This window comes from Cnephaeus nilssonii (assembly GCF_951640355.1).
Source record: "Cnephaeus nilssonii genome assembly, chromosome: X".
NCBI lineage: Eukaryota > Metazoa > Chordata > Mammalia > Chiroptera > Vespertilionidae > Cnephaeus > Cnephaeus nilssonii.
In genome coordinates, this window is record NC_137071.1 from 102,471,210 (window position 1) to 102,488,835 (window position 17,626).

Below are 17,626 nucleotides of genomic sequence, written 5' to 3' on the forward strand. Positions count from 1 at the left end.
TGCTCATGAGGCTGATGCTTCTTGGACAGGGGCAGGTTGCTTGCCAGGCTGGTGCTCTTTGCGCCGCTGCTGCTCCTTGGATGGGGCATGGGCTGCTTGCATGACTGCTGCTCCTCAGGCAGGAGTGAGCTGCACCTGTGGCTGCTGCTCCTCAGACAGGTGCGGGCCACTCACCCAGCTGCTGCTCATTGGACAGGTGCAGGCTGCATGTGGCTGCTGCTCCTCAGACCAGTGTGGGCTGTGCAGAACTGCCGCTCCTCAGATGTGGGTGGTCTGCTCATGTGGCTGCTGCTCCTCAGACAGGGGTAGGGCTGCTTGCATGGCTGCTGCTCCTCAGGCGGGAGTGAGCTGCACGTGCGGCTGCTGCTCCTCGGACTGGGTTTGGCCGCTCACCCAGCTGCTGCTCATCAGATAGGTGCAGGCTGCATGTGGCAGCTGCTCCTTGGACCAGTTTTCTGCACATTTTTTACACATTTTACTTCCACCTGTGTTATAAATCCCATAGTACATTGACATTATTTTTGCTTTGAACAATGTATTATCTTTAAAAATCTTTAAATGATAAGAAAATTTTGTTTATATTTATTCACATAGTTATAATTTCCATTACTCTTTCTTTCTTTGTGTAGATCTAGAGTTCTATTTGGTTTCATCTTCTTCTTGCCAGAAATAATTTTTAAACATTTATTGTAGTGCAGATATGCTGGTGATAATTTTTTTCAGCTTTTGTATATTTGAAAGTCTTTATTTCACCTTTGTGTGTGTGTGGGGGGGGGGGCTAGGGGATTTTTTTCCCAGTTTATTTAGATGTAACTGGCAAACAAAAGTTTTATATATTTAAGCTGCACAACTTGATGTTTTAATTTTTCATCTTCATTTTTTTAAATATATTTTTTCTGGGCACCGTAGTCCACATTGGCAGGTTTTGTTTGTTTTATTTCAGCATTTGAAATATGGTACACCAATGTCTTCTCTCTTGAATTATTTCTAACTATTAATTTGCTGTCCTCCATACCTTTGTATGTACATAAAGTATCACTTTTCCTCTGGCTAATTTTTTATTTTCTCTTAATCACTGTCTTTGAAAAACTTGATTTTGATATGTGTTGGGGTAATTTTCTTCATGTTTTTGATCTTGAGATTGAGGTTTGCTCAACTTTTCATACCTCTAGATGTTTTGTTTTTATTCAATTTGGAAAAATTTCAGCCATTATTTCTTAAATTTTTTTTCAACTACCCCTTTTTGAGACTCCAGTTTCACATATTTTAGGCACATGAGGTTGTCCATCAGCTCACTGATGCTCTGATCAATATATTTTTCTGTCTTTTATTCTTTCTGCATTTCATTTTGAATAATTTGTTTTGTTTTCAAGTTCATGAATCTTTTTTTCTGCAGTATCTGATCTGTTCTTAATCCCATCTGTGAGTGTTTCATCTCACACATTATATCATCTACAGAAGTTTGATTTGGGTCTTCTCTGTATCTTCCATGTCTCTACTTAATATGCTCAAGCTTCTTAAACATATTAAATATGGTTATAACTATTTTAATGTCCTTGTGTACTAATTTTATCATGTGTCATTTCTGGGTCTATTTCAATTGATTGATTTTTTATCCCTCGCTCTATTGTATTTTGCTAATTTTTTGCATATCTGTTAATTTTTAACAGCTTTTTATTTTTTCACTTTAAAAAAACATAGTAAGCAAACTTTAATAAGTAAAAATTACAACCACCTTTTCCCAGCAAGGACTGATTGCATCCTGTGAAAGAAAGAGGGTAGAAACAAGAGAATACAGTTTGGATTTTGTCACGAACACAAGTAGTCAGATGGACTGAGGTACATGAGATTGTATGCCAGCTGGAATAAGTGCACCAACTGCTAGGCCAGAGGGACAGTGATAGCTGGAAAGGTGGAAGACCAGGAGTCCTTGCCAGCCGTTACCTGGGAGACACATGGAATAACAAAGGTGGAGCTGACACCAGCCTAGCCCACTGTCCTCATAAGACATTGGAGATTTACCCCAGCAAACAACATGGTTGTCCTATTCTTTTACTTGCTCTAGACCATTTTACTGTGCGATTGTTATCAACTTTTTTAACAGAAGGGCATGGGGGAGTGGCAGAAGCAAATGAGTAAAGGAGGATGGAGTTAGAACAGCTTTCAGGAAACAGCTGTGTTGGTTACCAGGCAGTGCAGGGTCTGAAGGCGAGGCTTCCCCACTCCCCCAAGGAGAGAAGTGGGTGGTATCCAATCTTCCTCCTGTACCTATATCCTTAAAACAGTACAAGATGGGATGACCAAACCAGGTAACATCACTCAGGTCTCAGCTAGCAGCTAAAATGTGCCTCAGCTCTCACCCTTTAAGAGCAAAAGGAACTATGTTTTCTCAATAAGGCTTTAATTTCTCCTCCCAGCTGGGCACAGTGTTTAAAGTGATCTCCACTAGTCAGAAGCGACTTCCATTTTCATTTTCTTTTTCTTTTTCTTTTTCTTTTTCTTTTTCTTTTTGGTGGTATCACTGTCCCCATCTGCTGGCTCACCCGTATCCTCCGCAGCGGCTTTGGCCTTCTTCTCCTTCTTCTTCGTTTTCTTCTCCTTTTCTTTCTCCTTCTCCTTTACTGGCTCTGGAGGCTCTGGAGACTCTGGCGAAGTCTCGTCACTTTCACTCTCTTGACTCTGCTTTGTGGCCTTTACCAGTGGAGCAACCGCCTCTGTCTTTACAGTATCACTGTAGTCAACATACTCCTGTGTTCAGGTGGCAGATGTGCTGGCTGTGGCCTTGCTTTGCTTGTCCAGAAGGCCCTGCTTGATCATCAGCTTCTTCTGACTGGCCTTTGGACCTAAACCCCACTTCCGAGGGTAAGTGTCTCTTTCCATGATCACTCTCTTGATCTTGGCTACTATCCCATGGTCACAGGTAGAGATCACTGCTGTGGTCATTAATGCAATAGCTATGCAGATGGCTTCCCCTTTTGTGCATTGTGCAGCCGGACAATTCCCACATACCCTTTGCCTGCACTCTGTTGCGATTTTACCAAGCAAGTGGCTCATTCTATGCACATTATTAACCGTTTGCATTTGGATGTCGAGTGTGACTCGACACGGTTAGCATTAGAATAAAGGAATCGAGAAAAAAGCAAGCGAGTGCAAAGGGTTAAAGAGCTGGTCACCTTGGGATCCAGAGTACCACTGTGTCCTGTCTTCTCCACCCAAAGTATTCGTCGGGTCCAGGTTACCACCTCGTGGGAAGAGGAATTAGAGGACTTGTCAAGATTAATGAACTCTGTCCTGATATAATCGCCAATCTCCCTCTCCAGAGGATTTGAACAACAAGCAAGAGGCATATAGTGTGTCATCCTTATATTTAGCTTATCAAAATTCTTCAGTAACAGGGAACACTGAGATGTGTCCAACTGAGCCACTTTGGATTCATGTTTGATAAGAAATTCTCCAATGTGTTGGATTTCTGCAACATCTTCTTCTGGTATTGACTTGGACTCTTTTTTTTTTTTCTTTTTATGCTTCTTGGGCAAAGTAACTGCTTCCATATCCGCCATGTTCCCCGGCAGAGCGTGCAAGTTGCGTGAGCCACCACCAAAAGAGCCTTAACAGCTTTTTAAAGACACCATTCACATACCATAAAATTTACCCATTTAAAATAGAAAATTCAATATTTTAGTATATTTATAGTTATGCACCATCACAATCCACAATCAATTTTAGAACATATTCATCATCCCAAAAATAAATCATGCACTCCTTAGCCATCATACCCCTTGAATCCCCTCCCCAGCTACCCCCAACCCAGACCAAGGCAGCCATTAGTCTACATTCTGCTTCTCTATATTTGCTTATTCTGTATAGTTCATAGAAATGGAATCATAAAATATGTGGTCCTTTGTGACTGGTTTCTTTCACTTAACATGTTTCAAGATTCATCCATGTTATAGCATGTACCAGTATTTCATTTATTTTTATTGACAAATAATATTTCATCAGTTTTCTGTTCATTTTGTTTGGATGACAAACATTGAAAGTTTTAACTTCTGAATGCTAGATATTTTTTATAAATATTTTTGAGCTTTATTCTGGGATGCAATTAAATTGGTTGGAAAAATTTTATCCTTTCAGATCTTGGCCTAAAAGAAATTTTAAAAAGATTTTTTTTTAAATTTAAAAAAGAAATTTAAAAAAGAAATTTTGATACCTGTTAGGCAGCACCAGAACAGTGTTTAATCTAAGGCTAATTTTGCCCTACTACTAAGGTAAAATATTTCTGAATACTCTATTAAATACCCAATGAATTATAAGGTTTTTCATTCTCACTAATGGAAATGAGAACTATTCAAGTCCTGTGTAAGACTAAGCATGGCCTGCTTCCCCCCCCCCCCCCCACCGCCCATTCTCTGTCACAGACAGGAAATTCCCTTCAGCAGTAAGCTGGAGTAATTGTAGGGCTTACTTAATTTGTTTCCTGTGACACGGGGATCAGTGTTCTTCACTGTCTGATATACAGTGTCTTGAAAACCATTGTTGGTTTCATATATTTTGTATGGTTTTAAATTTCTTTTAGGCCAGAGGGTAAATCTATTCTCTTTTACTCAGTCTTGGCCAGAGGCTGAAGACTTCCTTCAGTATCATGTTTTACCCCAAAGTTTGAGTTTTATAAAATAAAATAACTCTCATTTCGCAATCTTATTTCTTCTTTGACTGGGCAAAGAGAAATTTCTCTCAATAAGTTGGTTGTTGTTTTACTTTAGTGTTTATACACACTTGTATGTGTGTATATATATTTATGTATATGTATGTAAATATATACTCTCATTTGATATTCATACCATCCTTCTGAAATAGATGGTAGTAGTAAACCCCATGTTATGGACAGGTAAGTTAAAGCTCTGAGAATTTGTTTGAAGTGACTTTTCTTAAGTCACACAGCCCATATGTGGGGGAGTGCTCAAATCTGCTACAACCAGATCCCATTCTTTCCATCATTAACCATGTGAACTGTCAACCTCCAAGAAAATGGGTTCAATTCCAACATCTTTTTTTCACCCATCACTCCTTTCTATAGAGGAACAATGGTGATATGATTGATAAGATTCCTGGGCACTGGTTGGATCTGATTTTTTAATGTCTAAGTTATTAGGAAGCCAACTGAGACATTACTAACTGCTTGATCCAGTATAATTTATGAGGAAGTTCCAACAAGTTTTGAATAGTGGGGTGATGAGCACAGACCAGAAGAGATGGGATCAGATTGAAAATACAGGATAGAAGAAGGTACAGGACTGCTTTGATCAATGAGTTTGGCCACAGGGTAACAGGTTAAACAAAGTCATAGATATGGAAGCTGCTAGTTAATTAATCTTCATGGTGAATTCAGACACTGAAAGCAAGAATAAGGCTGTAGGTCACATGTGAGTAGGAAAGCCAAAGTCAGGACATGCAAAGAATAAAAGTCAATACTTAGCACGGTGTAGAATTCAGGAATATTGACACGAACCAGTAGAATGAAGACACCTAAAGATAAAGGAAGATTGGAAGTCTGAAATCCAGGGAATCTGTAACCAGATGATCCTCAAGAATTGAAAGATAAAATTAGTAAGGGGAAAAGATAAAATACTAGTAACAAGGAAGGACCTCAAGCAAACTCAGTTTTGCTGTCTTCAGTTCACAACTTCGATATAGGCTCCTATTGGAGAGTGTTGTGCTAATACTGAGATACTATTAACAAAGTATACAGTTAGAGGACCCAGTGAAATACAAAAATCCTGGTCTACCTACCCATTTTCTCCATAAGATCCCTGAGAGATATCTAGATGCAAGACAAAGCAAGGAAAACAAAGTAATGATTAATTATTACCTGAGATTTGAGCTGTAAATCCCAGTGCAAAAGTCAGGTGAGCATGTTTGGAGCACATTAAGCATTTTTTCCCTAGGCCAGAGACCTATGTGTTTCTCTTCATTAAATGCAAACCCACATCTCAGAACTTTATCTTTCAAATATGACATTAAGCAATTTTTGTATCTTCTTCTTCTTTATATCCCAAAACTTATTGAAAATTCTTCAGAGATAGAATATACTGGACCAAGCAGTTAGGTCAGTTAAAGCATCATGTCATTAAGGCCAAGGTTAGTGCCTATTGATCACAGGAAGAACAAAGGCCTAACATGTGACTTATGTGGCTTAAATAGCAGAAAACTACCCTGTTATAGAGAGCATATCTCTAAGAACACACCTGAGTGACTTTAGGTCAGTAATATCATCTCTGTATAGGAAGGACACTACGATGATGATAATGATGATGATATATATATATATATATATATATATATATATATATATATATATATACACACTAGAGGTCCAGTGCACGAAATTCATGCACTGGCGGGGGGGTGGGGGGTCCTTCAGCCAAGCCTGCCCCCTCTGACAGACTGGGAGCCCTCAGGAGATGTCCTACTGATGGGGAGCGGGCCTAAGCTGCAGTCTGGCCTTCCCCTGCGGGAGGTGACTGGGCTGATCAGGGGAAGGCACCAGCCCCATCACCCCACTCCTGCTGCCACTGTCACAGCCGCCAAGGTGTTTTCACCAACACGGACTCCAGTCCCTTCACCATGAAAAAATGACAGCTTTCTTTAGGCACTTTCAAGATGTGTCTTTCATAGGATATGACATTTCTTTTCTTTCTTTCTTTTTTATCCTCACCTGAGGATATGTTTCCATTGATTTTTACAGAGCTTGGAAGAGAGAGAGAAAGACAGAGAGAAACATCAATGTGAGAGGGACACTTCGATTGGTTGCCTCCTGCATGAGCCCTGACCTGGGCCCTGGCCAGGGAGGAGCCTGCAACCTAGGTACATGCCCTTGATCAGAATCGAACCTGGACCCTGCGGTGGGCAGGCCGAGGCTCTATCCATGGAGCCAAACTGGCTAGGGCAGGATATGACATTTCTTAGCCCTCCAGCAGCACACCTTCGTTTTTTCTCCAGGAGTGAGGTGGAAAAACCTTAGAACACCTTCTTAGGTTCTTATTACTCAAGTTACCAAGAACACTGTGAGAGGCAGCTTACAGGGAGCTTAGCCAATGAGCCTTCAGAAAAGGTGTTTCTGCAGTTCATGCACAGAGGACCCCCTTCATTGTGTCCACAGGGCTGGGGGCATGCCCCAAGCCGCACTGCGGGGGGCTGCCAGGGGCATGCCCCCAGCCCAGCGGCCCCGCTTTCTGTCAGCTGCGCTTCTGTCTGCTGGGCGGGAGGCGTGTCCCAAGCTGTGCAGCATCGCTCCCCGGCCCAGTGTCTGTCCGCTTGGCGTGTCCCAAGTTGTGCTGCTGCGGCTCAGAGCTCACCCCCAGCCCACCGCCTGCTTTCTGTCAGCTGGGCTTCTATCTGCTGGGTCAGGGGCGTGTCCCAAGCCGCGCAGTGGTGGCTCTAAGCAGCCCTGGCTCTGAGCAGCCCCCGGCCCAGCGTCTGTGCACTTGGTGTGTCCCAAGTCACGCTGCGGCAGCTCAGAGCTCACCCCCAGCCCACCGCCCGCTTTCTGTCAGCTGGGCTTCTATCTGCTGGGCCGGGGGCGTGTCCCAAGCTGCGCGGGCGGAGGCTCTGAGTATGCCCCTGGCCCAGCAGCCCAGCATTCTGTCTGCAGCTCTTCCTCCCTCCGCGGCCTGTGAGTGGGACGCTATTATCCCATCCTGGTGCTATGTGGGCCGCCATCTTTGTAGCAGAGGTACGGTCAATTTGCATATTACGCCTTTATTAGATAGGATATATATATATAAGCGTTCCCGTTGCAGGAAAAATACTGCAATAGGGTTTCCTGCTGCATTCTACCCCGCCCTGCCTGCTCTCCTCCCTTGCCCTCAACTCGTGTTCTACACCAGCCCCCCTGCTTTTCTAACTTCTCCGCCAGCCCGCTCTCCTTCCTTCTCCCCCGGCCCCGCCTCCGCTCCTCCCTTCTCCCCCAGCCCGCCTTCTCTGCCAGCCTGCCTGCTTTTCCCTTCTCCCCCGGCCCCGCCTCTGCTCCTCCCTACTCCCCTGGCCCCGCCTCCACTCCTCCCTTCTCCCCCCGGCCCCGCCCCTTCTCCCCCGGCCCCGCCTGCTCAACTTCCTTCTCCCCCGGCCCCGCCTGTTCAACTTCCTTCTCCCCGGCATCTTTGTTGGGGTAATTTGCATATTCGTACTGATTGGTTGGTGGGCGTGGCTTGGCTAGTGGGCGCGGCTTGGGTGTAGCAAAGGTGCAGTCAATTTGCATATTTGTCTATTATTAGATAGGATATATGTAAAATAAAGAGGTAATATGCAAATTGACCAACACATAAGGTGGCCGTCCCCATGTGGTCAAAGATGGCCACCACAAGATGGTCAGCAGGGGAGGGCAGTTGTGGGTGATCAGGCCAGTAGAGGAGGGCAGTTGGGAGGGACCAGGCCTGCAAGGGAGGGCAGTTGGGGGCAATCAGGCCTGCAGGAGAAGGCAGTTAGGGATGACTGGGCTGGCAGAGAAGGGCAGTTAGGGGCAATCGGGCTGGCAGGGGAGGACAGTTGGGAGCGACCAGGCCTTCAGGGGAGAGCAGTTGGAGGTGACCAGGCCTTCAGGGGAGGGCAGGTGGGGGAGAGCAGTTAGGGGCGACTAGGGGAGGACAGTTAGGGGCAACCAGGCCTGCAAGGGAGGGCAGTTGGGGGTGATCAGGCTGTCAGGGGAGGGCAGTTAGGGGCAATCGGGCTGGCAGGGGAGCAGTTTGGCATCGATCAGGCTGGCAGGGGAATGGTTAGGGGGTGATCAGGCTGGCAGGCAGAAGCGGTTAGGGGCAATCATGCAGGCAGGCAAGCGAGCGGTTGGGAGCCAGCAGTCCTAGATCGTGAGAGGGATATCCAACTGCCTATTTAGGCCCAATCCTGGTGGGATCGGGCCTAAACGGGCAGTCGGACATCCCTCGAGGGGTCCCAGATTGGAGAGGGTGCAGGCTGGGCTGAGGGACACACCCCCACAGTGCACAAATTTCATGCACAGGGCCTCTAGTATATATATAAAAACTACAGTCCTGACCAGAGGATGCATATGCTGAAGCCACCTTTTAAATACCAAATACACAGTTTGTGTATGAGAAACTCTTGTTCAGGGTAAATTCCTCTGGGATCTAAGAAAGAGACTTGAATTCTCTAAACTAGATTGTTCAAAGTATTGAAACATGCTGTCTTTTCAATATTAAAGAAGTATGACTTTGATCATAATTATTTTTACTATAAATGATTATTTCTATTACACTATTCCTCTAAGAAATTGTACTGAAGGACTTCTTGAATCTTCTAAAATCAATTAATAGATCTTACCAATGAAATGAATACTCAAATCACTTAGACTTCCTAATTAACTGAAAGAAGACCAATATTGCCTTTAATAATTGTGGAACAAGAAAGTAAATGAGATTTCATATATGGCGGCCAACAGGATGGCAGGGAGGGAGTGTGAGTGAGTAAAGGAGCAAGAGGGGCATGTGTGGACATGTGTGATGTGTGTGTGTGTGGGGGGGGGTGTGAGGGACAGTTAGACATCACAAGAGTCTGGGGGACTGACAGATTGGGGTCTCTTAGACAGGGAGCCTCTGCTACTGCTCCAGGCAATCCCAGGCCAGTGGGGTTTTAGCATGCAACACATACCATCTTGTAGAGGGGAGCAACAGAGGCCAAAAGTGCAGCCAAACCAACATACAGACCTCGGACACCACCCCCAGACCTGTGCAGGGAGCCGCTTGTAGCCATAATCCCCATGGAACCACCACCTTGCCCTGGCAGTGAGCAGTACAATACAACGTTGTGGGTACCAGACATCTGCTGTGAGTGTATGCAAGAAAGACCTCCAGAGTGGTGCCTCCTTACCAGAGCCCAAACCCGGTGTCCCAGGATTCCACACTACAAGTCCTCAGGCTGGGGGTGCAAACCAGGGGTACCCCACTCCTGCCTGATCTTCCACCCCTGTACAGAGCCAGAGACCAGTGTAGACTCCTACCCCTGGCACTGTCAGAGCTTTCTGTGGGTGCAGGCTCTGCTCCTGGCATGGACAGAGCCTTTGGGCTGGCATGGCCTGCTCCCTCCAGCATGCACAGAGCTGTCTCTGGGAGAGCACCCTACCCCCACCAAGATCAGAGCTGCTGGTGCAACCAGGTGTGCCCAGCCAAGGTCATAGGACCATGTTACATGTGCACTGCCAGAGGATGCTAGGGAGCCATACTGCTTTGGGTACCAGGGCCGCACAGTGAATTGCATGCTAGAGGGCTCCTGGCCCTCACAGGGTGTCATATATCAGAGGAACTGTGCGTGTGCCCAAACCAAACCCAAGAATCAGAAGTGGACAACTGAGGAACCAGAACTGTGGGAGAAGGGGGTAAAATTCAGAGCAGAGACAATAAAGATGTGAAACTCAAGGCAGGCTTTGCCTCTGGTCTAGCAAGTCCTGGATCATTAAACTGCTAGAGGCTTCAACACCTCAGGCCTCAAGCAGGGAGCCCAGGGCCAGAAAGAGACAGAAAAAATGGGGAGAAAAAGAAACAAGACCTAAAGAAAAGAAAAGGAGGGATCACCAGAAAAAGAACTGAATGACATGGAAGCAAACAATATGTCAGAGAAAGAATTCAGAGTAAGGGTCATACAGTTCCTAAATGGGCTGGATGAGAAAATCGCACAATGGAAAGTTTCAAGGGTAGACTAGAAGAAGTTGGGGACTGAATCAGGGAGTTAGAAGACAGGGTAGAAAAAAACACCCAATTTCGAAAGCAATTGGAGAAAAAAATTAGAAAGCAGGAAGAAAGTTTAAGGGAACTTTGTAACAACATGAAACGAAGCAACACCCATATAATAGGTGTGCTAGAAGGACAAGAAGAGGAGAAATAATTAGAAAACTTACTTGAAGAAATGATGACAGAAAACTTCCCTGATTTGGGAAAGTAAAAAAATCACACAAGCACAGAGAGTTCTAAACAAGATGAATACAAAAAGACCCAGACCAAGACACATCATAATTACAATGCCAAACATTGACTAAGAGAGAATCTTAAGGGCTACAAGAGAGAGATAGAGAATCACTTACAAGGGATCTGCCATTAGATTATCAAATGATTTCTCAACAGAAACACATCAGGCTATAAGGGAATGGAATGAATATACAAAGTGATACAAACAAGGGACTGAATCCAAGAATACTCCACCCAGCAAGGCTATCATTCAAAATTGATGGTGAAATCAGTAGCTTCACATACAAAAAAAAAAAAAAAAAAGACTAAGGGAGTTTATCACTACCAAGCCAGCAATGCAAGAAATACTAAAGGGACTGTTGTAAAAAGAAGAAGTATAAAGGGGAGAAGGAACACAAGCATAAAGAATAAAAAATTATACCAACAAGTACCTATACATAATAAACCTTAAACATAAATGGATTAAATTCTCCAATCAAAAGACACCAGGTAGCTGAATAAATAAGAAACCAGACCCATATATATGCTATCTACAAGAGATCCACCTCAGAACAAGGGAATCACACAGACTGAAAATGAAGGATAGAAAAAATTTTCAGGCAAACAAAAATGAAAAACAAAACAAAACACTGGGTTAGCAATACTTATATCTGACAAAATAGAATTCAAAGTGAAGGCCATAACAAAAGAAATGAAGCCAGCATTGCCCTAATCTTAAACCAGATAAAGACACTACAAAGAAAGAGAATTACAGGCCAACATCCTTAATGAACATAGATGCTAAAATACTCAAAAAAATATTAGCAAATTGGGTCCAGCATTACATTAGAGAGATCATACACCATGATCAAGTGGGATTTATTCCAGGGTTGCAAGGCTGGTACAATATCTGCAAATCAATAAACATGATACAACACATAAACAAACTGAGATATAAAAATCACATAATCATATCAATTGATGCAGAAAAAGCTTTGACAAAATCCAACACCTTTTCTTGATGAAAACTCTCAGCAAAGTGGGAATAGAGGGATCATACCTCAACATAATAAAAGCCTTATATGACAAACCTACAGCTAACATCTTATTCAATGGGCAAAAACTAAAACCATTCCCTTTAAGAACAGGAACAAGAAAGGGATGTACACTTTCAACACTTCTGTTCAACATAGTACTGGAAGTACTAGCCATAGCAATTAGACAAGAAGAAGAAATAAATAGCATTCAAATTGGAAAAGAATTAAAACTGTCATTATTCACAGATGACATGATATTGTACGTAAAAAACCCTAAAGACTCCATCAAAAAACTATTAGACTTAATAAATGAAGTTGGCAATGTATTAGGATACAAAATTTACACCCAGAAATCTATGGCTTTTTTTTTTACCAATAATGAACCCACAGAAAGAGAAATTAAAATAATCCCTTTTACCACTGCAATAACAAAAAATTAAGATACCTAGGAATAAACTTAACCAAGAAAGCAAAAGACCTGTACTCAGAAATGACAGGACGTTGAAAAAAGAGAGAGAGGAAGACATAAACAAATGGAAGAATATACTGTGTTCATGGATTGGTAGAATCAAAATCATTAAAATGTCCATACTACCCAAAGCAATCTATAGATTTAATGCAATCCCCATCAAAATGCCAATGGCATATTTCACAGACCTAGAACAAACTCTCTAAAAGTTCAGATGGAATAAAAAAAAATGACCCCAAATAGCCACACTAATCTTGAGAAAGAAGAACAAAGTTGGAGGAATCACAATACCAGATATCAAGCTATATTTCAAAGCCACTGTTCTCACAACCACCTAGTACTGGCAAAAGAACATACATATAGATGAATGGAACAGATCAGAGAACTCAGAAATAGACCCAAGCCAAGAGAGCCCACTGCATGGGAGTACATATTTGCCAATGTTATATCCAATAAGGATCTAATCTCCAAAATTTACAGAGAATTCATACATCTTAACAAAATGAAGATAAACAATCCAATCAACAAAATGGGCAAAGGACCTAAATAGACACTTTTTGAAAGTGGACATAAAAAAGACCAAGAGACATGAAAACATGTTCAAAGTCACTAATCATCTGAGAGATACAATCAAAACAATGAAATGCCATTTCACATGTGTTAGAATGTCTATCATCAACAAATCAACAAATGAAAGTGCTGGTGAGGATGTGGAGAAAAAGAAACACTTATGCACTGCTGGTGGGAATGCAGACTGGTATAGCCACTATGGAGAACAGTATGGAGTTTCCTCAAAAAATTAAAAATGGAACTCCCATTTGACCCAGTAATCCCACTTCTATGAATATATCCCAAGAAACTAGAAACACCAATTAGAAAGGATATATGCACCCCTATGTTCATAGCAGCACAATTCACCATAGCTAAGATTTGGAAACAGCCTAAGTGCCCATAAGTAGATGAGTGGATTAAAGAACTGTGGTACATCTACATAATGGAATACTACACTGCGGTAAAAAAAGAAGGAGTTCTTACCATTTGCAACAGCATGGATGGAAATGAAGATCATTATACTAATTGAAATAAGCCAGTCAGAGAAAGATAAACATCACATGATCTCACCCATTTGTGGAACATAATGAGCATCATAAACCGATGAAAAAAAAGCAGATCGAGAGACAAGGTAGTACTGAACAGACCGTCCAACCTCAGAGATAAGGCAGGGGATGGGGGGGGGGGGTTAGAGATCAACCAAAGGACTTATATGCGTGCATATTAACATAACCAATGAACCCAGACACTAGGGTGGTGGGGGCTTGCCCTCAGGGGTGAGAATGATCTGGGGGAGGGTAAATCGGGAAAAAAGGAGACATGTAATACTTTAAACAATAAAAAAGGGGCGAAGAGAGATGAAACATGCTCAAAGTCACTAATCATCTGAGAGATGCAATTCAAAACAACAATGAGATACCATCTCACCCATATCAGAATGGCAATCATCAACAAATTGACAAATGACAAGTGCTGGAGAATCCGTGGTGAAAAAGGAACTCTCATGCACTGGTGTTGGGAATGCAGATTGGTGCAACCACTGTGGAAAACAGTATGGAGTTTCCTCAAAAAAAATTTAAAATGAAACTCCCATTTGACTCAGTAATTCCACTTCTAGGAATGTATCCCAAAAAATTAGAAACACCAACCTGAAAGGATATATGCACCCCTATGTTCACAGCAGCACAATTTACAATAGCTAAGATTCAGACACAGCCTAGGTGCCCATCAGCAGATGAGTGGATTCTGTGGTATATCTACACAATGGAATACTACACTGCTGTAAAAAAGAAACTAATCTTACCTTTCACAATAGCATAGATGGACATGGAGAGCATTATACTAAGCTAATGAAGCCAGTTGGAGAAAGATAAATATCACATGATCTCATTCATTTGTGGAATATAATGAGCAATATACTCTGATGAAAAAAAATAGATTCAGAGACCTAGAAGCATCGATCAGGCTGTCAAACTTCAGAGGGAATGCAGGGGAGATGGTGAGGGGCTAAGAGATCAACCAAAGGACTTGTGTGCAAGCATATAAGCATAACCAATGGACACAGACAGTAGGGGGGTGAGGGAATGTGTTGGGGGGTGTGGTGGTTGGGGAGAGGTCAATGGGGGAAATAGGAGACCTATGTAATACTATATGTAACTAGGGGCTTGGTGCATAAAATTTGTGCACTGGGGAGGGTTCCCTCAGCCCAGCCTGCCCCCTCTCACATACTGGGAGCCCTCAGGGGATGTCCTACTGATGGCTTAGGCCCGCTTCCCATTGGGACAGGCTCGGGCTGCCCAGGCTTTAGGTTTGGGCAGGGGGCCCCTCCCATCACAGGCTTGGCCCCTTCCCAAGCCTAAAGCCTCCAGCCAAGACTTTAGGCTTGGGAAGGGGGCCCCCCACCCCTCCAATCGTAGGCTCGGTCCCTTCCTAAACCTAAAGCCTCCTCCCGAGGTTTTAGGCTTGGGAAGGGGGCACCCCCATAGCCCCTCAGATGGCCAGCTGGGAATGACCTGGATGCCGAGGAGGTTCCCGGGACCCAGATATGTATGCAAATTAACAACCATCTTTGTTGGGTTAATTTGCATACTCACTCTGATTGGCTGTGGGCGTAGCGGAGGTACAGTCAATTTACATGTTTCTCTATTATTAGGTAAGATACTTAAACAATAAAGAATTTTTAAAAATAATTTAAAATAAAGACCTGAATAGCCCCAGCTATCCTGAGAAAGAAGAACAAAGTTGGAGGGATCACAATATCAGATATCAAGCTATATTATAAATCCACTGTTCTCAAAACTGCCTAGTACTGGCACAAGAATAGACATAGAGACCAATGGAAAAGAACAGAGAACCCAGAAATTAACCCAAGCCATTATGCTCAATTAATATTTGACAGAGGAGGCAAGAGCATACAATGAATTCAAGACAGTCTCTTCAATAAAAGATGTTGAAAATATTGGACAGTTACATGCAAAAAAATGAAACTAGACCACCAACTTACACCATACACAAAAATAAACTCAAAATGGGTAAAGCACTTAAACGTAAGACGGGAAACATAAAAATCTTAGAGGAATCCATAGGCAGCAAAACATCAGATCTATGTCATAGCAATATCTTTACCTATAACAGCTCCTAGGACAATGGAAACTAAGAAGAAAATAAACAAATGGGACTAAATCAAAATAAAAACTCCTTCACAGCAAAATAAACCATCAACAAAACAACAAGAGATTCCACTGCATGGGAGAACATATTTGCCAATGTTATCTCCCATAACGGTTTAATCTCCAAAATTTATAGGGAACTCATACAAATTAACAAAAGGAAGATAAAAAATCCAATCAAAAAGTGGGCAAAGAACTTAAAATAGACACTTTTCAAAAATGGACATACAGAAGGCCAAGAGACATATGAAAACATGCTCAAAGTCACTAATCGTCTGAGAGATACAAATCAAAATGACAATGAGGTACCATCTCACACCTGTCAGAATGGCTATCATCAACAAATCAACAAACAGCAAGTGCTGGCAAGGATGTGGAGAAAAAGGAACCCTTGTGCACTGCTGGTGAGAATGCAGACTGGTGCTACCATTGTGGAAATCAGTATGGAGTTTCCTCAAAAAATTATAAATGGAACTCCCATTTGACCCAGTAATCCCACTTCTAAGAATATAGCCCAAGAAATCAGAGACACCAATCAGAAAGAATATATGCACCCCTAGCAGCGCAATTTACAATAGCTAAGATTTGGAAACAGTTTAAGTGGCCATCAGCAGATGAGTGGATTAAAAAACAGTGGTACATCTACATAATGGAATGCTATGTTATATGAAAAAAGAAAGACTCTTACTATTTGCAATAGCATGGATGGACCTGGAAAGCATTATGCTAAGCGAAACAAGCCAGTTGGAGAAAGATAAATATCACATGATCTCACTCATTTATAGAATATAATAAACAACATAATCTGATGAACAAAAATAGATCCAGATACACAGGAGCATCGAACAGACCATCAAACCTCAGAGGGAAGGCAGGAGAGGGTGGGTGGAGGTGGGGATAAGAAATAAACCAAGAGATTTATATGCATTCATATAAGCATAATCAATTAATACAGACGGTAGGGGGTTGGGGGTCGGAGTAGCCCAGGAGAGGTTAATGGGAAGAGGAGACATATGTAATACTTTAAATAATAAAGAATTTAAAATAAATAAATAAATATATAAAATCTATAGGTTGAAGCTATATTAAAGAAACCTCTAAATTTCTTAAAATTTTTGTTTGAAGTTATTTGTACCCATGTAAGAGTTTAATAAATCAATGTCAAGATTATTTTAAAAAGAAAGCAAATGACTTCATAACAATGGAATGGTATATGTTCTGGCTCAGAATGTTAAATTCAGAAAATAGAATCCTTGTTTTCTGAGCATCATTAAGTAAGCTTGAAGGAAGGAACAATACTGATGGATGGCAAGCATAAATATTAGGAAAGTATTTTCCAAGTGTACCATGCTTTCTAATTTTTAAGTTACCAGTTAAATCACAAATTAAATCTTGCTTTGTGATTGTATACTGATACTGTGAACAAAAGTATTACTGCTGGTAAAATAGCCAATAATATATATTGCAAAAACAGATTTTTAAAAAATAAAATTTAATATTTCATCTAGTTCTTCAATGAAATATTAGTACAAATTAATTATTTTCTATATTTAAGGACTCATTTTACTCAGTCAATCTAGAAACAATTATCAATCATTGTTTACTTTAGAGAGTCTAAGTTACCCAACTGGCCAAAGAGATAATATATATTTTGAAAGATTTTGGATAGTGCATTCATTAGATGAGTCAGGTTTTTTAATTTAATATAGAGCTTTAGACAAGTCATTCAATTTCACTGAGTCTCCATTTACTAGGGCTGAACTAGGTCATTTTCCCCTCCAAATACTTTCTTCCTGCTTCTTTACAGTTGTGTGCCCAGGAATCTAACTTGCATGTGCTGTATCAGTGGGCTTTAATTTTGACTTCAAATTGGGTTCATAATATGGGAGGTTCTGGCAGGAGGTCAGAGGTCATCAAGAGAATGAATTCAGGGCTTTTATTCCCCCCAGC

At 42.0% G+C, this 17,626-nt stretch overlaps 1 protein-coding gene across 1 annotated transcript; it reads right to left on the reverse strand.

The window, feature by feature from the left end:
* Positions 1-2,445: 2,445 nt before the first annotated feature.
* Positions 2,446-3,560, reverse strand: LOC307095397 (H/ACA ribonucleoprotein complex subunit DKC1-like; the record flags this gene model as incomplete). The annotated part of the gene is given in 3 exon segments (XM_079764606.1): positions 2,446-2,754; positions 2,758-3,023; positions 3,191-3,560. Coding segments are annotated over 3 exon segments (945 nt in total).
* Positions 3,561-17,626: the final 14,066 nt, after the last annotated feature.